Genomic DNA, 24,816 nt, shown 5'->3' on the forward strand with positions numbered 1-24,816 from the left:
AACGGGGGAGGGGCAAAGAGAGAGGGAGACACAGAATCGGAAGCAGGCTCCAGGCTCTGAGTCATCAGCCCAGAGCCCCACGCGGGGCTCGAACTCATGGACCGTGAGATCATGACCTGAGCTGAAGTCGGACGCTTAACCGACTGAGCCACCCAGGCGCCCCTACATCCATTCAGTTCTAAGGGCAAATGCAGATGGTGGCTATAATAGTGCACCTAAGAAGTGCCAAAATTATTATTGGAAGAAAAGGAGAAATCACCACATGTTACAATAAATTGATTGTAATTGTCATTCTTTAAAGATCCACATATGTCATTTAGTTTCTGATTTATCATCTTATCCCATGTGTTCTAATCAATAGATTTAGTAATTGATGTATTATATTTCTGATAGTCCTTGAATTAGTTGCTACAAATTTTCCAAGAAATTTTTAAAAAAAACTTTTTTATTACTGGGGCACCTGGGTGGCTCAGTTTGTTGAGCATCCAACTTTGGCCCAGGTCATAATCTCATGGTTTGTGAGTTCAGGCTCCACGTAAGATTTGTACTGACAGCATGGAGCCTGCTTGGATTCTCTCTCTCTCTCTCTCTCTCTCTCTCTCTGTCCCTCACCTGCTCATGCTATCTCTTTCTCTCAAAAATAAACATTAAAAATAAATAAATAAATAAAACAACTTTTTATTACAAATCTATTAACCACTATTTCCAAGTGTATTTTACTCAAAAAACTGATAAAAAAAATCATAACCTATAATGGAAGAAAAAATAAACAAGTTATATATATATATATGTGTGTGTGTGCATATATATTTACATACATATGTACCTATAAAATACAGAAAAAGAAACTTTATTTAAAATGTGAATAATCTGTATGAATAAATTTGTAGAAGAGTCCTGAAAGTCATAAAGGAAAATTTTACAAAATGGAAAGGTAGAACATATTCTTGGAAGGAAAACTCTGAGAGCTAAAAATGTCAAATCTCTTTTGAATTATCTATAAACTTGCTCTTATTCCAATAAGAGCACTAAAATATGTCTTTCTTCTGGGAGCCAAATAATTTTAAAGTTAATATGTAAAAATAAAGTAAGTGATAGCTGGGGAAAAATTAAAAAAAAAAGTAGCATAATATGCTGTCCCAAAATATGCTGCTTTGGCATATTGATTATTTTTAGTTTCTACATTGTTATTGAAAAGCAAGAAATGCAGGAAGAAGCTTTCTATGAACTCCCCTTATCTGCCTAAAATCAAAAGAAACTCAGTTGTCATAAATCCCCTCCCCAGGGAGCTTCATCAACCAGGGAGGACTGACACATCACAGGAGAAGAAACTAGAAGGAAGGAAACTAGAAGCCAGCACCACATGCAGACAAACTTTGTCACAAATGAATATACTGCCCAGTTATTCTTTAAGGGACCATTCATCTTTCCTAAAAATCACTTACTCTCCTCTAAGAGGCTAACATTTCCCCTCCCCTTTCTCTATTAAGATGACATTTAAGCCTGAATTCAAAACTGCTTCTTTGAGTTGCTTGTTTTTCCTTGGGTATCTCATGAAATAAACTTGTTTCTCTCTTGTTAATCTGTCTTTTATTATAGGGGCCTCAGCCAAGAACTCAGAAAGGTAGAGGGAATTTTTTTTCTCCTCTATAATATTAAAGTTAATTCTAAATCTACATTTAGAGAATGCTAACCTATAGTAATTGTCATACTACTAATATTATTATTAGTAATAATAAAAAAGCATGGGGTGCTTGGGTGGCTCAGTCAGTTAAGCATCCGACTTCAGCTCAGGTCATGATCTCACAGTTTGTGAGTTCGAGTCCCAAATCTGGCTCTGTGCTGACAGCTCAGAGCCTGGAGCCTGCTTCAGATTCTGTGTCTCCCTCTCTCTCTGCTCCTCCCTGGCTCACTCTCTGTCTCTCTCTACTTCAAAAATAAATAAACATTAAAAAAATTTTTTTGCTAAATAGTAATAATAAAAAAGCAAACCTAAGACTATCCATAGAAATCAATAGAATAGGACTGAAAGCCCAAATATAGACCAAAACACACAGGTGCATTTAGGATATGATAAAGGTACCATTTCAGGGCATGTCTCGTTCAGTTGGTAGAACATATGACTCTTGATCTCAGGACCATGAGTTCAAGCCCCACATTGGTTGTGGAGATTACTCAAAAAAGTAAAATCTTAAGATATAAGACAAAAAAGAAAAATATAAGATAAAAAATAAAAGAAAAAATAAAAAGGTAGCATTTCAATTTAGAGGGCAAAGGTGGATTATTTAAAACTGTATTGGTACAATTGGGAAACCATCTTAGAATTTAAAAAAAATTTTTTTTAATTTTTAATTTATTTATTTTTTTTAAATTTTTTTTTTTCAACGTTTATTTATTTTTGGGATGGAGAGAGACAGAGCATGAACGGGGGAGGGGCAGAGAGAGAGGGAGACACAGAATCGGAAACAGGCTCCAGGCTCTGAGCCATCAGCCCAGAGCCCGACGTAGGGCTGAACTCATGGACCGCGAGATCGTGACCTGGCTGAAGTCGGACGCTTAACCGACTGCGCCACCCAGGCGCCCCATAATTTTTAATTTATTTTTGAGAGATAGAGACAGAGCACGAATGGGGGAAGGGCAGAGAGAGAGACGGAGACAATAGAATCCGAAGTAGGCTCCAGGCTCCAAGCTGTCAGCACAGAGCCTGATGTGGGGGTTCAACCCCATGCATGACCTGTGAGATCATGACCTGAGCTTAAGTCGGAACTGACTTAACTGACTGAGCTACCTAGGCGCCCCAGCCATCTCAGAATTTTTAAAAAATAGTTGAGTCCGGAGTGCCTGGGTAGATCAGTCAGTTGAGCAATCAAGTCTTGATTTCGGCTGAGGTTTTGATCCCAGGGTTATGGAATCAAGCCCTGCATCGGGCTTCGTGCTGAGCATGGAGACAACTGCTTGATTTTAAAGCAGTCCGTTGAGGCGCCTGGGTGACTCAGTCAGTTTAGCGTCAGACTCTAGGTTTCAGCTCAGGCCATGATCTCATATCTTCATTGGTTGGAGGCCTGCGTGGGGCTCTGCACTGGCAGTATGGAGCCTGCTTGGGATTCTCACTCTCCCTCTCCTCTCCCTCTCTCTCCACCCCTCCTCTACTCATGCTGTCTCTTTGAGAGACATCTCTCAAAATAAATAAATAAACTTAAGGGAAAAAAAAAAGGTTTGAAAGCAGTCCTCCCTCCTTCTGGAACATGATGGTTACAGTGTTTTTAATGTTCCATTCTTTTACCTATGAAAGGCTCAATAGTTCAAATGCATTAATTTGATAATTCATTAAGTACCTACTATATGCTAGATTTAAGAGAGGGTAATAAAAATACAGCCTCTGCCCTTGAGAAGTTTACTTTCTCAGGGAACATTGAATCATTAAGTAGCAATTGTGACTTTGGCATTAGGCCAACTTGATTTGGATTCTGGATTTTGAAAGTATTGGTTCTGTTTCCTTGGGCAAGTTATAAGCCATTTTAGGCCTCAGTTTTCTGAATGGCTCCCTTTCCTTATTTGAGTCCAAACATGACTTATTAAAAAGTCTTTCCCTAACTACATAATGAAAGAAGATCCCCTTCAGTAATGACTCCTCTTGGCCCCTGTTCTCTTTTTTCACAAAAGTTGGCTCTCCATTTGTACTTTATATGTACGTGATATGTCTTCTCTACCATACTCCGAGCTATATAGGGTCAGGGACCATGTCTATTTTTTTCACCAGGGTCCACTCAGCTCCTAACACAACCCCTGGCACGGAGGTCACTAATAGGTATAAGCCATTTTATTCTCTTTACCCTGGTCTCCAAGATTAAGCTTGAGCAGACCCATTCACTCTGTCCCCTCCTTGCTTGAGTCAGGCACCTCTCCCTTATCTTGTTCCATCTGAACTGTTGTCTTTCTTTGTCTGTGCCCCCCACCACAATGTCAGCACGGGCAATATTTCTAATCAGTTTGTACCATCAGAGATGAACAAAGACTGGTTCTCTGAAGGACCATTAAGACACATGGAATGAACGCTGGGTGGCTCAGTCGGTTGAGCGTCCGACTTTGGCTCAGGTCATGATCTCACAGCTCATGAGTTCAAGCCCCGCATCGGGCTCTGTGCTGACAGCCCACAGCCTGGAGCCTGCTTTGGATTCTGTGTCTCCCTCTCTCTCTGCCCCTGACCCACTAGCATTCTATCTCTGTCTCTCTCAAAATTAAATAAACATTAAAAAAAAAAAAAGACACATGCAATGAACAAATAAAACTCTAATTGCAGCAACTTTATGCTAGTGGCTTTTCAGTCCTTAAAAAAGATCTCTTTGGATGAGGTTGTGTCACTCAGGCAACCATCTCCATTATGGAATCCTAATCACTATGATTCTGTGTTGTAAATCACAAAGATTCATTAAAATGATCTCCTCTTCGGGGCACCTGGGTGGCTTAGTCGGTTAAGCATCTGACTTCAGCTCAGGTCATGATCTCACGGTTCATAGGTTCGAGCCCCACATCAGGCTCCATGCTGATAGCTCAGAACCTGGAATCTGCTTCAGTTTCTGTGTCTCCCTCTCTCTCTGCCCCTCCCCTGCTCACACTCTGTCTCTCTCTCAAAAATAAATAAAACATTTAAAATACATTTAAAAAAAAATGATCTCCTATTCCTTCATCTTAAGTTACAAGATCTGAAAGTACATCCTTCTTTCTCTAGAACCTAGAGGCAAACCTGAAATTGTAAATACAAATGAAGAATAGCTTCTGGCTGTGTGCATTGATTTTGAGGTCAAGAAAGATAGAATCTTTTGTGCACAACAATAAGAAAAAATAGGAAAAACAGAACTTTTAATGAAGAAAGAATGACACGCTGGAATAGTAAACAATAAATAGCATATAGCCAGAGTTGGTTTTCTCTGGGTTATTGAGTTAGACTCCTTCCTAGTTATTTCAAAGACTGATGGTATCATGTTGTTTTGTTTTGTTTTAATTCTGTACTGGTCTTTAGGCAAGTAATGTTTACATTAGAAGACACTTCATTTGTGACATAAATTTTGGCAGACAGACCTCCTAGCACTTTGCCCTAGGTCCGGTTTGCCCTGAATGCCCAACTAAGCCCTCTAGTAGACTGGGAAGACTGTGACATTTGATCTTCCTGTTCTAGTCTCTCTGCCGGTTTGGATTCTCTCTAAAATAGACTGACTATTGGATAACTGTCCCATTAACCATCAATAGCCTGAGTTCAGAGTAGCTTCTGAAGTTTAATTCTACAAAATACATGGCAGGTCACAAACATTCAAATTCCCAAGCGTGTAGAGTTCTAAATGCGACAGTAGAAGTGTAAAGGGTGAGATTAAGTGCTTATTTGGGGCCATAAGATCTCTCTTCTCTGCCCTCCTCCCCTCCCCTGCCCAGAGCTAAAATAAGTATGAGAAATTGCAGACAGCTAAGCTTAAAAACGTAGCTCTGAAAAAGAAGCATTTGGAAAGAGTCCAAAAGCTAGAGGCCATTTGTTCTGTTGGATGATTGGATACAAATGTTAATGGAAAAGAAGAGCAAAAGCAGTCTGGAGACCCAGTTGAGTGAGAAGTAATAATAACATGTGCTATCTCCTCTTTGCTTCTGGGTGATCCTAGAGGTGGTGGGAATCCCACCGGCTTGCTGAGGACCAGAGCTAGTGCCTTTCATGGTACATAAATTTATTCTTGGCATTTACATGGCTCATCTGTCAGAAGAGAGAGAGAAGAATCTAGGAACTCCTTGTTCAGGACTCCTTCCATCTGACAAATGCTTTCCAGTCCTGTTGTTTCAGATGCAAACTCGAGATAAAATTATGAAAAAAAGTTAAGAGCTGGGGCACCTGGACGGTTCAGTCAGTCCGACTTTGGCCCAGGTCATGATCTGATCTCATGGTTCGTGAATTCCAGCCCCACATTGGGCTCTGAGCTGACTGTGGAGTCTGCTTGGCATTCTTGCTCTCTCCTCTCTCTGTCCCTTCCCCACTCATGCTTTTTCTCTCTCTCAACAACAACAAAACTTAAAAAAAAAAAAAAGTAATAATTGAGAACTTCCCAGAATTAGAGAAGCATTTCTTAAGAGGAACTTCTAGCTTTAAAAATATTTATCAGGAGTGCCTGGGTGGCTCAGTCAGTTAAGTTTCCAACTTCAGTTCAGGTCATGATCTCACCATTAGTGAATGTGAGCCTCTGATCTTCGGATCCTCTGTCTCTGTCTCTGTCTCTGTCTGTCTGTCTTTCTCTCTCTGCCCTCCCTAGCTCATGCTTTCTCTCTCTTCCAAAAAATAAACATTAAAAAAAAAAAAGAGTTAATTTTAAAATAAATTAATTAAGTGGATACTGAGAAACTTAACAGGAACCCATGGGGGAGGGGAAGGAAAAAAAAAAAAAAAGAGAGAGGTTAGAGTGGGAGACAGCCAAAGCATAAGAGACTCTTAAAAACTGAGAACAAACTGAGGGCTGATGGGGGGTGGGAGGGAGGGGAGGGTGGGTGATGGGTATTGAAGAGGGCATCTTTTGGGATGAGCACTGGGTGTTGTATGGAAACCAATTTGACAATAAGTTTCATATATTTAAAACTAAATAAATAAATAAATAAAATTAATTAATTAGAATATTGATCTGTTAGAATTGATTGAAGATAAGGATTGAATATAAATGAGCCAATAACTTAACTCAAGGAAAATTACAACTCAAGCTAGGAAAACGACTGATAAATTCAAAGAACCATGGAGGAAGGAAAAAAATTAAGATAAGAACAGAAATTAAGGAAGTGAAAAACAAAACAGCAAGGCATAAACAACAACAAAAACAAGGCAGAGAATGATTGAAATCAGATATCAACTGTAGTAAACTTGGACATGAGTTGTCCAGGTTTCACTTCCATGAAGGAGAGTGTTGTGGAGACAGCCTCCAGCTATCAGCCCCTGGGAGAGCTTCTCATTTGCAGATGAGTACCTTTGCCCAAGATCATACCCTTTCCTGAGCAGCCCACAAGCAGTGATTAACTTGGTTAGGGTGTAGTGCATAAACAATTGACCCACAGTAAGCCAACCCTGACATTTTAGCTCCAGAACTTCCCCTAGAGGTTGGCCAAGGTTTTGATTCTGGCTTGCATCACAGTCTGATTCTCCCTCTTTCCAGCCCCACTTTCTCCCTTTCCCTTCTATAAATGTCCATCCCTAAGGTGCTCCCCAACATTCTGTATCCTGCACTCTGTCTCAGAGTCTGCTTTCTGAAGAATCCCACCTAGAAATTTTCCTTTGGAAAGATTAATAAGAAGAATGAATCTCTAACAAGAGTGAATAAGAAAATGAGAAAAATAAAATAAAAAGTAGAATCTGAAAGAGTAGTTAACTATTGATACAGTGAACAAAAAAAAATGGCAATAACTTTAAAATTTGGAAGAAACAAAGTTCTAGAAAAATATAAGATGAACCAAGTAGCATAAAAATAAATAGAAAACTTTAATAAAATAATAATGACTAAGGAAATTGAAATGATAATCACATACTTTGTCCTCTCAGTACAAATCCTTGCCTAGATGTTTTTACATGTGAATACCATAAATTTCAAGTATTAAATTATTCCCTTATTAAACAATGTTTTCCATAAAATAAATAGGAGATTACATTTCCAAACTGTTTTTTTTATTTTTTTTAATTTGAGAGAAAAAGAGAGAGAGAGAGAGAGAGAGAGAGAGAGAGAGAGAGAGAGAGAGGAGAGAATCTCAAGTAGGCTGCACACTCAGCACAGAGCCCCACACAGGGCTCCATCCCTCAACCCTGGGATCATGACCAGAGAAATCAAGAGTTAGTTGCTCAACTGACTGGGCCACCCAGGTGTCCCTACATTTCCAAACTGTTAATGAGATTAGTATAATCTATAAAACCAGTTAAATCAGTATGTAAAAAAAAAAAATCACTCATGTAATGCAACAATTAAATAAAATATAAGTTCACTGAGGGACACCTGGGTGGCTCAGTCTGTTGAGCGACTGACTTCAGCTCAGGTCATGATCTCACAGTTTTTGAGTTCGAGCCCCACATCGGGCTCTGTGCTGACAGCTCGGAGCCTGGAGCCTGCTTCAGATTCTGTCTCCCTCTCTCTCTATCCCTCCCCCACTTATGCTCTGTCTCTCTTTGTCTCATAAATAAATAAACATAAAATTTTTTTTTCCAAAAAAAAAAAAAACCTCATTGAATCCAAGAGTATCTTAATGCATCATAACAATCTTAATTGGGAGATGCCTGGCTGGCTCATTCAGAGCATGTGACTCTTGATCTCAGAGTCCTGAGTTCCAGCCCTATGCTAGGTGTAAAGATTACTAAAAATAAACAAATAAATAAACTTTGAAATATATATTTATTGGTCATGGCACATAACTAAAAGTTAAATTTAAAAATGATTTTTAAAATAAAAAAATAAATTTAAATACACTCAAAGAAGAAAATGAAACTTCTCTTTACAATCAAATGTCAGCTAAAAAATGAATAAAGACTGAAAAGATTTTGCAACCGTCAAAGTAATAATTGATTCAGATACGAATGACTATTCTGATAAGAGTTGACAATTAGCTAGATAATGAGCAGGGAAAGGGACTTTCCGACCATTAAAAAGATAAAAATTGAGAAACCGCCAACCATTCCCTAGAATACAAACAACTAGAAAAAGCACTAGGGAGCATGAATATGCCCTTCCCTATAACCACTGCCCTACAATAATACATATACATTGCAGTTTCCACACCTTCTTATTCTCACTGTAAGGAGAGTTCCAACAAGAACCCTACGTGGCCAAATCCTGCCACCCTCACTGGTAGGAGAGTCCCTTAGATGATTGAAAACAACGTCAGTCAGAGACAACTCTAGCTATGACCCATAACCTATGCAAACACAAAAAGAAAAGATGCCCCAAACCCTGGTGCGGCTGCCACTTCTGGACCTGCCCACTCTCCCATCTTGAGAGTGTACTTTCCCTTTCATTGCTAGTAAATTCTTGCTTACTTGAGAGCTTGGCTGTAAATTCTTTCTTGACTGGGGGCACCTGGGTGTTTCAGTTGGTTAAGCTTCCAACTTCAGCTCAGGTCATGATCTTGCAGTCATCATCTCCTGGTTGTGAGTTTGAGCTCCACATGGGGCTCTGCGGGTGCTGCACGGACATTGCAGAGCCTGCCTGGAATTCTCTCTCTTTCTCTCTCTGCCCCTCCTCCACTGGTGTATGTACGCACTTGAGCACTCCTCTCTCTCTCAAAATAAATAAAAATAAACTTATACCCACCAATGATGAGATCATGACCTGAGCCATAGATGGACACTTAACAGACCCAGGCACCCCTGGTTGTCATCATTTTTATAATGTGATAACATTTTTAATGATGAAATAATCTGAATTACGTACCTTCTCATGCAATGTGTTCTGAAATCCTCAATCTTATGAAGTATTCTTGCCAAAATGTTTTATCTGAATCAAATCAAACCTCTAGTTTTAATTTTGAGTTTATAGGAAATACAGAGAATTAGTCAAAAAACACCATGAGGAAACAAACAACCCAGAATGTGGTATATTGTACAAGAAAACTGACCTTTTCTCTTCAAAAAGTTAATATTTTTATGGGAATACAAGCTGGTGCAGCCACTGTGGAAAACAGTATAGAGGTTCCTCAAAAAACTAAAAATAAAACTACCCTATGACCCAGCAACTGCACTACTAGGCATTTATCCAAGGGATATAGGTATGCTGTTTTGAAGGAACACATGCACCCCAATGTTTATAGCAGCACTATCAACAATAGCCAAAGTATGGAAAGAGCCCAAATGTCCATCGATGGATGAATGGATAAAGAAGATGTGGTATATATGTACAATGGAGTATTACTCGGCAATCAAAAAGAAGGAAATCTTGCCATTTGCAACTACGTGGATGCAACTGGAGGGTATTATGCTAAGTGAAATTAGTCAGTCAGAGAAAGACAAAAATCATATGACTTCACTCATATGAGGACTTTAAGAGACAAAACAGATGAACATAAGGGAAGGGAAACAAAAATAATATAAAAACAGGGAGGGGGACAAAGCATAAGAGACTCATAAATATGGAGAACAAACAGAAGGTTACTGGAGGGGATGCGGGAGGGGGGATGGGCTAAATGGGTAAGGGGCATTAAGGAATCTACTCTTGAAATCATTTTTGCACTATACACTAACTAATTTGAATGTAAATTAAAAAAAAATAAATTAAAAAACGTTAGTATTTAAAAAAATAAATCTTTCTTGATTAAAAGGAAATAATATTACAATCAAATACAATGCCTAAAACTCTAAAAAATAGAATTATGACCCAGCAATAGCACTGCTAGGAATCTACTCAAAGGATATAGGAGTGCTGATTCATAGGGGCACATGTACCCCAATGTTTATAGCAATGCTTTCAACAATAGCCATATTACGGAAAGAGCCCAAATGTCTATCAACTAATGAATGGATAAAGAAGCTGTGGTTTATATGTACAATGAAATACTACTTGGCAATGAGAAAGAATGAAATCCTGCTATTGCCAATGGCAATGTGGATGGAACTGGAGGGTATTATGCTAAATGAAATAAGTCAGTCAGAGAAAGACAGATATCATGTTTTCACTCATATGTGCATCTTGAGAAACTTAACAGAAGACCATGGGGGAAAGGAATGGTAAAAAAATAGTTTCAAACAGAGAGGGATGCAAACCATAAGAGACTCTTAAATACAGAAAACGAACTGAGGGTTGGGGGGAGTAGGGAGAGAACGTGGGTGATGGGCACTGAGAAGGGCACTTGCTGGGATGAGCACTGGATATTGTATGTAAGGGATGAATCTATCCCCAAAGCCACGAGCACCTTGTATACACTGTAAGTTAGCTAACTTGACAATAATTATATTTAAAAAAACAAAAAATACCTGAGAGGCGCCTGGGTGGCTCAGTCGGTAAAGCGTCTGACTTCGGCTCAGGTCATGACCTTGCGGTTTGTGAGTTTGAGCCCCGCGTCGGGCTCTGCTGACAGCTCGGAGCCTGGAGCCTGCTTCAGATTCTGTGTCTCCCTCTCTCTCTGCCCCTCCCCTGCTCATGCTCTGTGTCTCTCTGTCTCAAAAACAAATAAAACATTAAAAAAATTGTTTTAAATACTTGAAACTCAATTGAATCCTGGATTTCTATTTTTTTAAAGTTTTATTTATTTAAGTAATCTCTACACCCCATCTAGAGCTTGAACTCACAACCTCGAGATCAAGAGTTGTATGCTCTTCTGACTGAGCCAGCCAGGTGAGCCCCATGAATCCTGGACTTTTTTTTTTTTTTAAGTTTATTTATTTATTTTGAGAGAGAGAATGAGCAGGTAGGGGCAGAGAAAAAATTCCAGGCAGGTTCTGCACTATCAGTGTGCTTAACCAACTGAGCCACTCAGGTGCTCCTGAATCCTGGATTTTTAAAAGACAAGTACAAAACGTATTTTGGGGAAAACTAAGCATATTTGAATACAAACTAGATATTTTATGTTATTATGTAATGACTGTTTCTTAGGTTTGATAATGGTACTGTGATTAAAAGAATGTACTTGTTTTTAGAAGTCGCATGCTGACATGTTTAGGGGCAAGAGTGTGTCTGCTTACTTAATCTGGCAGAGTAACTAGTCAAAAACAAATGAAAGAACTTTTATCAAATGTGGCAAAAATATTAACAAATAGTGAATTGTTTCTATTCTTTCAACTTTTTTTTAGAGCAAGTTTTCAAATAAAATATATAATGTAATATAAAATGTAATAGCAAATATAAAATGTAATAACAAAATGTATCATTATAAGCTAGCAATAGAAAACTACAAGTGTTTCTACATTTGAAATTGATCAGTGTATTTTACCACATTAATGAACTAAGAGGGAAAAGTAATGTTAGCAATGTTTGGCAGTCTTCAGTGTACAAGTCTTATACTTTATGTTTATCCCTTTGTGTGTACTATTTATTTTTTTAAAGATTTTATTTTATTTTTTAAGTTTATTTATTTATTTATTTTGAAAGAGAGAGCAAGCAGGGGAGGGGCAGACAGAGATGGAGAGAATCCCAAGTAGGCTCTGTGCCGTAAGCACAGAGCCTGACATGGGGCTTAAACTCACGAACCGTGAGATCATGACCTGAGTCAGGTGCTTAACCAACTGAGCCACCCAGGCACCCCAAGATTTTAAGTAATCTCCACACCCAACGTGGGGCTTGAACTCACAGCCCGTAGACTGAGTCACATGCTCTACTGGCTGACCCAGCCAGACACCCCAGTTCGTACTATTTTTGATACTAATGTAAATGGAATCATTTTAACTTCATTTTCAGATCAGCACTGCTGATACATAAGAATACAACTGATACCTTATGAGGATTTTTATATTTTGAAATTTTGCTGAATTTGTTAATTAGCTTTAGGAGTTTTTTGAGGGAAGTTGAGTTTTCTATGTAATATGTCACCTGTGCATAGTTTTACCTCTGCCTTTCCAATGCATATGACTTTATTCTAAACTTAGAGGATTTTTTTTTTCTTGTCTGATTTCTCTGGCTAAATCTTCCAGTACCACATTGAATTAAAGTGGTGAAAATGGGCATTCTTGTTCCTAACTTTAGAAGAAAAACCTAAGCCCTCTATCACTGAGTATATTAATTATGGGCTTTTCCTATATGACCTGTTATATTGAGGAGGTTTCCTTCTATTTCTTGCCTTATTGAATGTTTTCATCGTAAAGGGGTGTTAGACTTTGTTAAATGCCTTTTTCATCTTAGTGTTTTCTTTATTCTATTAATAGGTATATTACATTGATTTTTATGTTGAGCCACCCTTATATTGCAGGGATAAATCCCACTTGATAGGGTATAATCCTTTTAATATGCTGTTGAGTTCAGCTTGTTAAATCAGTATTTTGTTTGAGGGTATACTGGATTATACAGTGCTTTGGATTTTGACTATTCTAATTAAGTGTGTCCTGTTGGTAGAAACGTAAATTGATGCAGCCACTATGGGAAAGAGTATGAAGTTTCCTCAAAAAATTAAAAATAAAATTACCATGGGGTGCCTGGCTGGCTCAGTCAGTTGAGTGTCCGACTTTAGCTCAGGTCATGATTTCACGGTTCATGAGTTCAAGCCCCACATCGGGCTCTGTGCTGACAGTTAGGAGCCTGGAGTCTGGTTCAGATTCTGTCTCCCTCTCTCTCTGCCCTGCCCCCACTCACACTCTGTATCTCAAAAATAAAAATTAAAAATGTAAAAAAAATTTTTTTTAAATAAATAAAATTACCATATATCTGGCAATCCCACTACTGGGTACTCACCCAAAGAAAATGGAAACACTAATTGGGAAAGATCTATGCGTGGGGCGCCTGGTGGCTCAGTCAGTTAAGCATCTGACTTTGGCTCAGGTCATGATCTCATGGTTCATGAGTTTGAGCCCCGCATCAGGCTCTCTGCTATCAGCAGGGAGCTTACTTTGGATCCCCTGTCTCCCTCTCACTCTGCCCCTCCCCTGCTGGTTCTGTCTCTCTCTCTCTCAAAATATATGAACGTAAAAAAACCAAAAACCTTGGATCAAGAAATAAACTTAAAAAAATATATATATATATATGCACCTCTATGTTCACTGAAACATTATTTACAATAGCCAAGATATGGAAGTAACCCAAGTGTCCATCGGAAGGTGAATGTATAAAGATATAGTGTATATATGTATACACACACAGGTACACACACACACACACACACACACACACACACACAACGGAATATTTCTCAGCCATAAAAAATATCTGTACTAAGTGAAATAAGAAAGACACATAAAATTCTCTTATATATAGAGTCTAAAAAACAAAACAAACAGAAACAGACATAGAGAACAAACTGGTGGTTGTCAGAGGGGTGAGGGTGGGGGGATAGACAAAATAAGAGGATTTAGGGGTAGTAAGAGGTACAAACTTTCATTTATATAAAAAAAATCACAGGGGAGGAAAGTACAGCATAGGGAATATAGTCAGTAATATTGAAATAACTTTGAATGGTGACAGATGGGGACTACACTCACGCTAGTGAGCATTTTGTAATGTATATAATTGTCAAATCATTATGTTGTACACCTGAAACTAACATTTTATGTCAAGTATACTCCACTATTTAAAAAGATTGCAATAGTGGGGCGCCTGGGTGGCTCAGTCTTAAGCGGCCGACTTCGGCCCAGGTTGTGATCTCACGGTCCATGAGTTCGAGCCCCGCGTCGGGCTCTGTGCTGACAGCTCAGAGCCTGGAGCCTGTTTCAGATTCTATATCTTCCTCTCTCTGACCCTCCCCCATTCATGCTCTGTCTCTCTCTGTCTCAAAAATAAATAAACGTTAAAAAAAAAATTAAAAAGATTGCAATAGTAACAATATAGCCTTAAGAGCTTGTTGATCATTACTTACATAACACATAAAAAAGGGAGTTGAAAACAAACACAGATTTTAATCCATCTATGGCAACAGCAATAATCTAAATATACAAATTAATCAAGAGCATGAGAAAACAAGTCAGTCTGGGAAAAATATTTGCAAAAGACTTATCCAATAAAAGGCTACCATTCAAAATATAAAAGAATTCTTAAAACCCAACAATAAGAAAATGAACCAGATGAAAAACAATGGGCAAAAACCTCTGAATAGATAACCTCACTGAAGATATATAGATGACAAATAAGCACATGAAATGGTGCTGAACATGTCAGGTCATTAGGAAACTGCAGGTTAAAGCAATGAGATGCTTCTACGCACCCATCAGAATGGCCAAAATCCAAAGCACTGACACCACCAAATGCTGGTGAGGATGTGGAGCAACAAGAACTCTCAATCGTTCCTGGTAGGAATGCAAAATGGTACAGCCACTTTGGGAGACAGTTTGGCAGTTTCTTACAAAACTAAACATACTTTTACCACATGATCCAGCAATCATGCTTTTTGGTATTTACCTAAATAAGTAGAAAGGGCATACCCATACAAAAACCTGCACACAATAAAGCAGCTTTATTCATAATTTCCAAAAGTTGGAAGCAGCCAAGATGACTTTTAATGTGTGAATGAATAACCAAACTAAGGTACATGCAGGCAATGGAATATTCTGCACCAAAAAGAAGTAGGCTATCAAGTCATGAAAAGGAAGAAACTTAAATGCACATTGCTGTGAAAGAAGTTAATTTGAAAAGGCTTCTTATGATTCCAAATACATAACATTCTAGAAAAGGCAAAGCCATGGAGACAGTAAAAAGATCAGTGGTCAGGGGTTGATGGTAAGAGAGTGCTGAGTGAATAGAACATGAAAGTTTTAGAGTAGCGAAACTATTTTGATGACACCATAATGGTGGATGTAGGTGGTCATTATACACTTGTCAAAACCCATAGACTGTACAACACAAAAAGTGAATCCTCTTGTAAGCCATGGGCTTTGCATGATGATAAGTCAATGTAGGTTCAACACCTGCATCACTCTGGTGAAGGATTTTGGTAGCAGGGGAAGGAGTTGAGGCAGTATTTCACTCTACTTTCTGCTCAATTTTTTCTGAAAGCCTGAAACTACTTTAAAAACCTATGAATGAAAACAGAACTAAGTTATATTCTATACAACTAAATACTTGAAGTAGCAGTAGCAGTCACGTCTTGGCAAACCTCAAGCACAGAATCTAGACACTCACATCTGTGCCCAAGGCCTCAGGCAACACTGAGGATGGTCAGGACAGAGCACGACAGTCACTGGGATGAAAATCAATAGTAGCCACAGGATCTCCACCATTTATTCTTTATTAAGATATGGCCCACTCAAAGGGAAAGATGTTGATGTATTCAAGCCACGTCGCCTCTCCTTCCCCATTGCAATTAATCTTTTCATTATCTTCTTATTCCTATAAAGAAAGTTAGAAAAAGAATTTTGAAAATTTGTTACAATAAGATAAACCATTCTATACCAACCACAATAAAGCAGGAATCCACTTCTGGCATTTCTTAGTAGTTTGCCCTACCACCTAAGATTTTACACGGTAAAGAAAGGAAGGATTGTTCACTTAACATCAGGGCACATATTCTATACATTACAATCGGTTCCATGTTCCACTTCTTTATATTTACAGGTTCCCTTTTTTTTTTGTACCTTCTTCCCACATCCCCTTTTCTCTTCACACTCGATCACATGGTTTTCCCATTTATAAATAAAGAAGAAGCAAAAGAGAGGAAGAAAGAAAGAAGGAAAGAAGAAGGAAGGAAGCAAACGAGCTCCCTTGATATTACTGCCTCAACTACTATCTCATTCTCAGCTCAGGTAGAACAGATTATTAATATGTCCTGTTCCTATGTTCTTCACATGTTCTACTCCAATTTGTAACTACCCTATTCTGTTTCTACTGACTCTCTCAACATACTCTCAAAAAGGCCACCAATGGTATCCTAAATTGACATTCCCAACAGCACTGCATTAACCATAGTCTTACAATGGCCATCTCACTGCCGGCCATTTCCTTCTGAAACTCTTTGCCCATTGCTTTCTTTTAACTTAGCTTTCAGCCTCTACCTGTACTTCAGTCTCCATTGCTCACCTGCCATTGAGATGCTGATTCTCTTTTGGGTTCTTTCCACTACATACTCCCATGCACAATTTACATGCTAAAGACTCCCAAATGTGTTTCTTTCTAGCCTACATGTCTCCCAGAACTCTAGACCCATGGCCAGCATGACCCATGTATCGCATCCTTTGCCACTGAACTGGACTTTTCTATCTTTCCATCTAGTAAGACAACAACTGTTCCCTCTACTCCTACATTTCTTATATTTGTTCCATTACACTTTAAATTCTTTGCCAGGCTCATAAATTCTATCTTTCCAGAATTATTATAGTAATCTCTTACCTTCAAATTTAGTTTCTGTTGCAAGATTTCAATTCACTTCCTAAAAAAAACCCTTAGTTTTCTTTTCTCATATCACCTCCATCCAACTCCATTGTCAAAAGCTGAATTTTTTACTCCGAGATCAACATTAGGAGCTCTACAGTCTATATAAAATCTAAAGCAGAGCTTATGTGTATGCCCAATATATATTTCCCTGGGTGGTGAGTAGGTAGTTATATTCCCAAAGGAGTCTATGTCATAGAAGTGACTAAGAAATTACAACCCACAGGATAACATGAAACCTTATATATAGATATAAAAGTTACAATGATCTGCTCCTCCCCTTCCCAGACTTTTTTGTCAATATAAGCTTCAATCATATTGACCTATTTGCCATTTCTTAGTATGTCATATTCTTTCAGTTCTATGTATTTGGATGAGCGGTTTGCCCTAATTATTACTTTCCAATTGGTAAACTCTTCCTCAGTACATGTAATCCCTTGGGAAGTTTCCCTAAGCTACTCCAATGTAGGTACTACCCATACATTTTCTTTTTCTTTTTTTTTAAATATAATTTATTGTCAAATTGGTTTCCATACAACACCCAGTGCTCATTCCTCCCTGCCCATCACCCACTTTCGCCTCCCCCCTCCCCCCATCTACCCTTAGTTTGTTCTCAGTCCTTAAGAGTCTCTTATGGTTTGCCTCCCTCCCTCTCTATAACTCTTTCCCCCCTCCCCCTCCCCCATGGTCTTCTGTTAAGTTTCTCAAGATACACATATGAGTAAAAACATATGGTATCTGTCTTTCTCTGTATGGCTTATTTCACTTAGCATAACACCCTCCAGTTCCATCCATGTTGCTGCAAATGGCCAGATTTCATTCTTTCTCATTGCCAAGTAGTATTCTATTGTATATATAAGCCACATCTTCTTTATCCATTCGTCAGTTGATGGACATTTAGGCTCTTTCCATAATTTGGCTATTGTTGAAAGTGCTGCTATAAACATTGGGGTACATGTGCCCCTCTGCACCAGCACTCCTGTATCCTTTGGGTAGGTTCCTAGCAGTGCTATTGCTGGGTCATAGGGTAGTTCTATTTTTAATTTTTTGAGGAACCTCCACAGTTTTCCAGAGCAGCTGCACCAGTTTGCATTCCCACCAACAGTGCAAGAGGGTTCCCGTTTCTCCACATCCTCTCCAGCATCTATAGTGTCCTGATTTGTTCATTTTAGCCGCTCTGACCAGCGTGAGGTGATATCTCATTGTAGTTTTGACTTGCATTTCCCTGATAACTACCCATACATTTTCAGTCTCCCTTACTCTTTTTCACTCAAGCGTGCTACATGGATTTTGTCTTACATATTTGTGTATACACAAGTGAGGTATCTGACATGTGGTGAACTCTAACGTCTTTTTTTTTTTCCTTAAAATACATCTCTAAAATGGAGGCAGTTAAGGTCCCAACTTGGATACTTTGTTAAGATTTCTAAGAAGCCATATTTATCTGAGTTCTAATCCATTACTATGTTTTTTGCTTCCTATTTTTGCCTAATCTATATAGCAAATGAAGAAAAGAATATATTGGCCCTCCACCTTCTCCTACTAAATTATTCAGAAACCCATCTAGACATCTCCTTTTCTGTGTGTCAGACTTAGAAAAATACTTAAGGGTTACCTCTTAGCACATTCAGGGCATAACATATTATCTTCAAGGCCCGGGGATGGGAAAGTACAGGCGGGCAACAGGAAGAGAGAAATCATCCTCTTGGGGGTGTCAGGCACCCAGGCCTGACCTGCATGAAACTGCAGGCGAACCCAACCTTTTGTGTCTGCCAAGAGAGGTCTGCCATGGACCACACACCACCTGACACCTGAGGAGGGAAAGAGAAGCAAATATAAACAGCTAATCCAAGGTCTCAGAACATCACTCTTGGTTTTGCTCTTATATTCTGTTGATGACTCAACTGAATGAAAAGCATGAAAAAATGTCCACCAAAGACACTATAATCTAACTTCACAAATTACGTAGCACAAGGGATGACAATTAACTTTAAAAAAAAAAATTAATGTTTTATTTTATTTTTGAGAGAAAGAGAGAGACTGAGTGCAAGTGGGAGAGGGGCAGAGAGAGGGAGAGAGAGGGAGACACAGAATCTGAAGCAGGCTCCAGACTACAAGCTGTCAGCCAAGAGCCCAACTCATGAACTGCAAGATCATGACCTGAGCCAAAGTTGGATGCTTAACCAACTAAGCCACCCAGGCACACCTGGATGACAATTAATATTTTCGAATGGTCGCTTTGTGTCTAAGATTTTGCTAAGTGGTTTACATGTACGAATACATCTATTCTTAAGAAGATTATTAATATTGACCTTCTATTTACTTTTATCTACAGGTGAGGTAACTGAAGCTTATCGTGTTAAATATTACAATTTTCCCAGAACCATGACATTGGATCTAGATATTCTGATTCAAAGCCCATTTGCCCAACTATTATACTGTACTGCCTGAACAACACAAAACAGGCAAAAAGATCTTTGTTTAAAAGCCTAAGGAACAGTTTCCGATTCTGTGTCTCCCTCTCTCTCTGCCCCTCCCCCGTTCATGCTCTGTCTCTCTCTGTCCCAAAAATAAATAAACGTTGAAAAAAAATTAAAAAAAAAAAAAAAAGTCTAAGGAACAGGGCCACCTGGGTAGATCAGTTAGTTGAGCATCTGACTTCGGCTCAGGTCATCATCGAGGTCTGTGGGTTCGAGCCCCAGGTCAGGCTCTGTGCTGACAGCTCAGAGCCTTGAGCCTGCTTCAGATTCTGTGTCTCCCTCTCTCTCTGCCCCTTCTGCTCGCACTCTCTCTCTCTCTCAAAAAGAAAACAAACATTGAAAAAAATTTTAACAACAACAAAAAAAAGGCCTTGAGGTAGGGAAAGACAGGGGAAGGCTCAGATTGTGGCTGACCACATTATCAGATTATGCTTTCTTCCCACCTCAGACTTTGGCTTATGATAAAAAAGTAAGCACTCAATCACCTAGCTCAGACACTGGTCCAGGTAAAACTTGGCTACCTAGCAACCAAAAGATAATCCATATCTAATATCAATCTACATTATTTTAACTCTTTCCTTTTTACTACCTTTCAGTATGAGACTAATAAAATTTTAAATTTAACTTAAAAAAATTTTTCTTTTATTTTTGAGAGAGAGAGAGAGAGAGAGAGCAAGTGGGAGAGAGAGAGAGGGAGACACAGAATCCAAAGCAGGTTCCAGGCTCCAAGCTGTCAGCACAGAGCCCAATGTGGGGCTCGAACTCATGAACAGTGAGATTATGGCCTGAGCCAAAGTCAGGCTCAGACTGAGCCACCCAGGCACCCCTAAAATTTAACCTTCTTTCTAGGGAATAGTACTTTTTTTTTTTTTTTTTTTTTCTTTTTAAAGTAGGCTCCATGCCCAACATGGAGCTTGAACTCGTGACCATGAGATCAGAGTTGCATCCTCTACTGACTAACTAAGCCAGCTGGGGGCTCCAGTGCTCACTTTTTTCAGGTTGATCTTACCAGAGGCTTGCAGCAGAAAAGTCTCAACGGAAACAGGAATGGGACGTGAATTCACAGACTTGGATTGACTGCCTCTTGCAGCAATTCTTGACCACGCTGCCAACATGCCTTCTTGTGCTGAAGTTATCACTTCAACTATATTAATCCCTTCCTCTCTTTCACTCTTCTTACAACGTTTCCGAATCCTTGCTCTCTTGGTTGCCATCTTGCATTTTGTCGAACATGACTGCAATTGGTCCTCTGGTGATATTTTAGGAATATTCTGCAAATGGTGATTCATGGTGAGTATTCAGTGAAGTGCTACTGCCCTAAAGACTTTTGTGTTTTGTGTTAATTTTATCATTCTTTATACATTGGCCCATGTATATAAGTGTGGGAAAGATTTAGGATTGTTAGTTCCCTTAGAGCAGCAGTTTTCTAGGAGAAATTTTTGACTGTTAAAACTAGGGGTTGGGGAAGCAGAGGGGCTTGCCACTGACATTTAGGGAGTAGAGGTCAGGGATGTTTAGGCCTAAAATGCAGCAGACAGCCCCCCCACCAAATAAATTATTTGGCCCCAAATGTCAAGTCTTTTTTCTTTTTTAATTATTGAAGTAGAGTTGACATACAATAATATATTAGTTTCAGGTGTACAACACAGTGATTCAACATTTACATACATTACCAAGCAATCACCATTAAGTCTAGGTACCATTTGTCACCATACAAAGTTGCTCCATTACTGACTATATTCCTTATGCTGTACGTTGCATCCCCATGTCTTATTTACTTTATAACTGGAAGTTATTACCTTTCAATTCCTATCCCTTATTTTGCCCATCCCCCCCACCCCTCCCTACAGGCAACCTCCAGATCGTTCCCTGTATCTATGAGTCTGTTTCTGTTTTGTTTTGATTGGTTGTTTTTTAAGATTCCACATATAAGTGAAATCATATGGCCTTTGTCTTTCTGTCTAACTTATTTCACTCAATACCCTCTAGGTCTACCATATTATCGCAAATGGCAAGATTTCACTCTTTTTATGGCTGAATAATATTCCTTTGTATCATATGAATAACATTTCCTTTATCCGAAATGTCAATAACCCTGGCTGAGAAATCTTGCATTAGATATACAACATATAGAGATGGTGGGAGAGTAGCTACAATTCACAGTCAGAACTCACCTTAACATTGTCACCACACCTCTTACTCACCTCGTTTATTTCAGAGTAAGCATGTTTCTGGAGCCTCAAATAAACATCTATTTTCTAAGGAAATTAAGAGGGGAAATAAAAATTATAAATTGATAAAGCTTTCCACACTTTGTGCAGCAGAGTCTCCCAACAGTGTACTCACCCGGCCATCGGTACTCAAATTAAATTGTTGGCACCAGTTTCGCAAAGTGTCCCAACGTACTTTATTAACTGGAGGCAAACTGGTTGGCAAGGGAAGGATCGGTGTATTACAACAACTATGTTTTGGACAAGACTTGAATTGTTCATTCATTTGAAGATGACAAACTAAAAAAAGAAGGAAACGAAAGCAGTAACAATTTAATATTTCTAAGATTATAATTTAACAAAATTGTTGCTAATTTCTCATAACCCAATTTACATATATATATATGTACATATATATATATATATATATATTTTTTTTTCCCTCTATTACAAGTAGAGTAACAGATTCTGTAATTAAAGGACTTACCCAAGGTCACATCTCCATTAAATGGCAGACCTGGAACTCAAACCTACATTTTGAAATTCCAAATCCTAGGTTTTTTTTACATTACATACAACAACTTTTTACTACCATCAACAAACACCTGGACAGAACATTTTATTGGATTGCTACTCCAAAATGTCTAGATTTTGAACAAAAATACCAGTTGTCCCGAGAGAAATCAAAGAAATCACCCAACCAACAAAGGTCCTGCATTCTGTCTGCCCACCTCATTTTCCTGGTCAGCATCCCATCTCACCTCACTCTGCTTAGGTGTAACCTGTCACTGTTTACTTTGCATTGAAGTCCTTATTGTTGGTACAGAAAATAAAATCATTCTGAAAATACTTATTTGATGCTTTTACGTGAAACACTAAGAACAGATTTAAAGGGTCATGACATTAAGAGCTGCTAGGTATTTGGTCACTAAGTACTTATCAAGCAAAATACTAATAATTGGAGGAAATGTTGATCAAAGGATACAAATGTTCAGTTATAAGATGTTCAGAAGTTCTGGGGACCTGATGTACAGCATAGTGACTATTGTTTTTTTAATTTTTTTTTTTTTAAGATTTATTTTGTTTTTAGAGAGAGAGCCCAAGAAGGGGAGGAGGCAAGGGGGAGAGAGACAAACAGAAAAAGAGAGACTCTCCAGCAGGCTCCACCCTCAGTGCACAGTCCTACATGGGGCTCAATCCCACAACCCTGGGATTATGACCTGAGACAAAAATCAAGAGTCAGATGCTCAACCAACTGAGCCACCCAGGGGCCCAGCATAGTGACTATCGTTAACAATATTATTCTGTATGTTTAAAAAAAAATGTTTTTAATATTTATTTTTGAGAGAGAGACAGAGTCTGAGCAGGGGAGGGGCAGAGAGTGAGGGAGACAAAGAATCTGAAGCAGGCTCCAGGCTCTGAGCTGTCAGCACAGAGCCCAATGCAGGGCTCGACCCACGATCCTTGAGATCATGACCTGAGCCACCCAACTGTCCCATATGCTGTATATTTTAAAGTTGCTGAGAGTAGAGGTGCCTGGGTGACACGGTCAGTTCAGCGCCTAACCTTCGTTTTGGCGTGGGTCATCTCATGGTTCATGAGATAGAGCCCAAAACTGACAGCACGGAGCCTGCTTGGGATTCTCTCTCTCCCTCTCAAGATAAAACTTAAATAAAATAAAATTGCTGAGAGTATCTTTAAATGTTTTCACCATAAGGTGGGGGTGGGGAGGTAACTGTGTGAGGTGATAGATGTGCTCGTTAACCTTCTTTTGGTAATCATTTTGCAATATAAATGTGTATCAATCACCACATTGTACACCTTAAGATTATACAAGGTTAGATGTTGATTATATCTCGACACTGGAAAAAAATAATTTAGTGTTTACAAGAGGTATGTAAAGTATGCATTAACCAAAATGAAAGAAGATTGAGCTCTATAGGTTGGGAATTTGAATTCATAGTCTGCTGACTAGAAGACCATGCTCTGTCCAAGGCACTTCACACACCCATTTTTGTGTCTTAAGAGCAAGTCATGGTGCCTAATAAATGAAGTCTAGGAGTTTGAGAGCTCTCTTCCCACAGATACTCAAGGTGAGATTTAAGGAAAAAAAGGAGAAACCTTTTCCCTGGGCTTCCCAGAGCTGGGGGAGCAGCAAACTGAGCAATCTCTGTCCTCATACCTTTATCGTTTGTCCCAGGCATCTCCAGGCCAACTTCTGAAGTTGAGGAAACACTTGGTTCTACCTGATGTTCTTCATTAGTTTCTTCATTAACTGGAACCAATGTGAGAACCACAGTTTCTTCCTCTAATGCCTCCTCAGAGAAATTCTGGAAAGGGAAAGGTCAATCACAGAGTCTCAGTGGAGGCCATATACCTAAACTGCTTATTTTCAGAGCACAATTAATAAGAAACTCAGAAGCCAGTCGGTGGCTGGAGAGCAAACTTATGGTGATTCCCTGAATTTGATGTTGATGAGCAGACCCTTTATTAGATATGAGAAACAGGGGTGCCTGGCTAGCTCAGTCCATGGTGCATGTGGCTCTTGATCTTGGAGTTGTGAGTTCAAGTCCTACCTGGGGTGTAGAGATTATTTAAAATAATAAATGAATGAATGAATGAATGAATGAATAAATAAATAAATAAATAAATAAACAAATGCCAGACAATGAGAAAATGGACAAAAGTAGATGTACAGATGGGTGTAGATGAAAGGATATGTCTTGAGCTTAGGGAAACCATCTCCCTCAAGGCCTTCCTCTCCCTCCACTAAAACAATTTTATTTTATCTGCTAAAACTATATGGAATGTGTTCCTGCCTTCCCATCTTCTATCATGATTCCTGATGATTCCCAATTCCAGCTATCATCAATTCTCACTGATAGATGCAATAATTCCTTATTACTCCAAGCTGCATTCTTTCTGCAGATTGCTCTCCTGCCTTTTTTTTCTTTTTTCTTTTTTTAGGAGAGAGAGAGAGAGAGAGAGCGAGCAGGGGAGGGGCAGAGGAAGAGAGAGACTTTTAAGCGGGTTATCTATTTAGCATGGAGCCAGAAGCGGGGACAGACAGTGAGATGATGACCTGAGCCGAAATCAAGAGTAGTGCCAAACACTTGAATGGCTTATCAAAAACGG

At 38.9% G+C, this 24,816-nt stretch overlaps 1 protein-coding gene across 1 annotated transcript; it reads right to left on the minus strand.

The window, feature by feature from the left end:
- Positions 1-14,456: 14,456 nt before the first annotated feature.
- Positions 14,457-23,992, minus strand: DPPA2 (developmental pluripotency associated 2). Its single transcript, XM_045036909.1, has 6 exons — positions 23,864-23,992; positions 21,818-21,981; positions 21,676-21,729; positions 20,481-20,742; positions 18,607-18,802; positions 14,457-15,953 (listed from the first exon to the last, which is right to left on the minus strand). Exons 1-6 carry the CDS (start codon positions 23,883-23,885, stop codon positions 15,845-15,847), a joined length of 807 nt encoding a protein of 268 aa, XP_044892844.1. The 5' UTR covers positions 23,886-23,992; the 3' UTR covers positions 14,457-15,844.
- Between the last annotated feature and the right edge of the window lie 824 nt (positions 23,993-24,816).

This window comes from Felis catus, chromosome C2 (assembly GCF_018350175.1).
Source record: "Felis catus isolate Fca126 chromosome C2, F.catus_Fca126_mat1.0, whole genome shotgun sequence".
Lineage (NCBI taxonomy): Eukaryota > Metazoa > Chordata > Mammalia > Carnivora > Felidae > Felis > Felis catus.

Bases quoted from the DNA above. Each gene is read 5' to 3' on its own strand.
- DPPA2 (XM_045036909.1), bottom strand. From the start codon at position 23,885: ATGCCTGGGACAAACGATAAAG. The intron at 20,743-21,675 runs GTGAGTAAGAGG...CACCATTTGCAG, and splicing joins CTTACTCTGAAATAAACGAG to AATATTCCTAAAATATCACC. The intron at 18,803-20,480 runs GTAAGATCAACC...TTCCCTCCTCAG, and splicing joins TTTTCTGCTGCAAGCCTCTG to GTGTCAGGTGGTGTGTGGTC.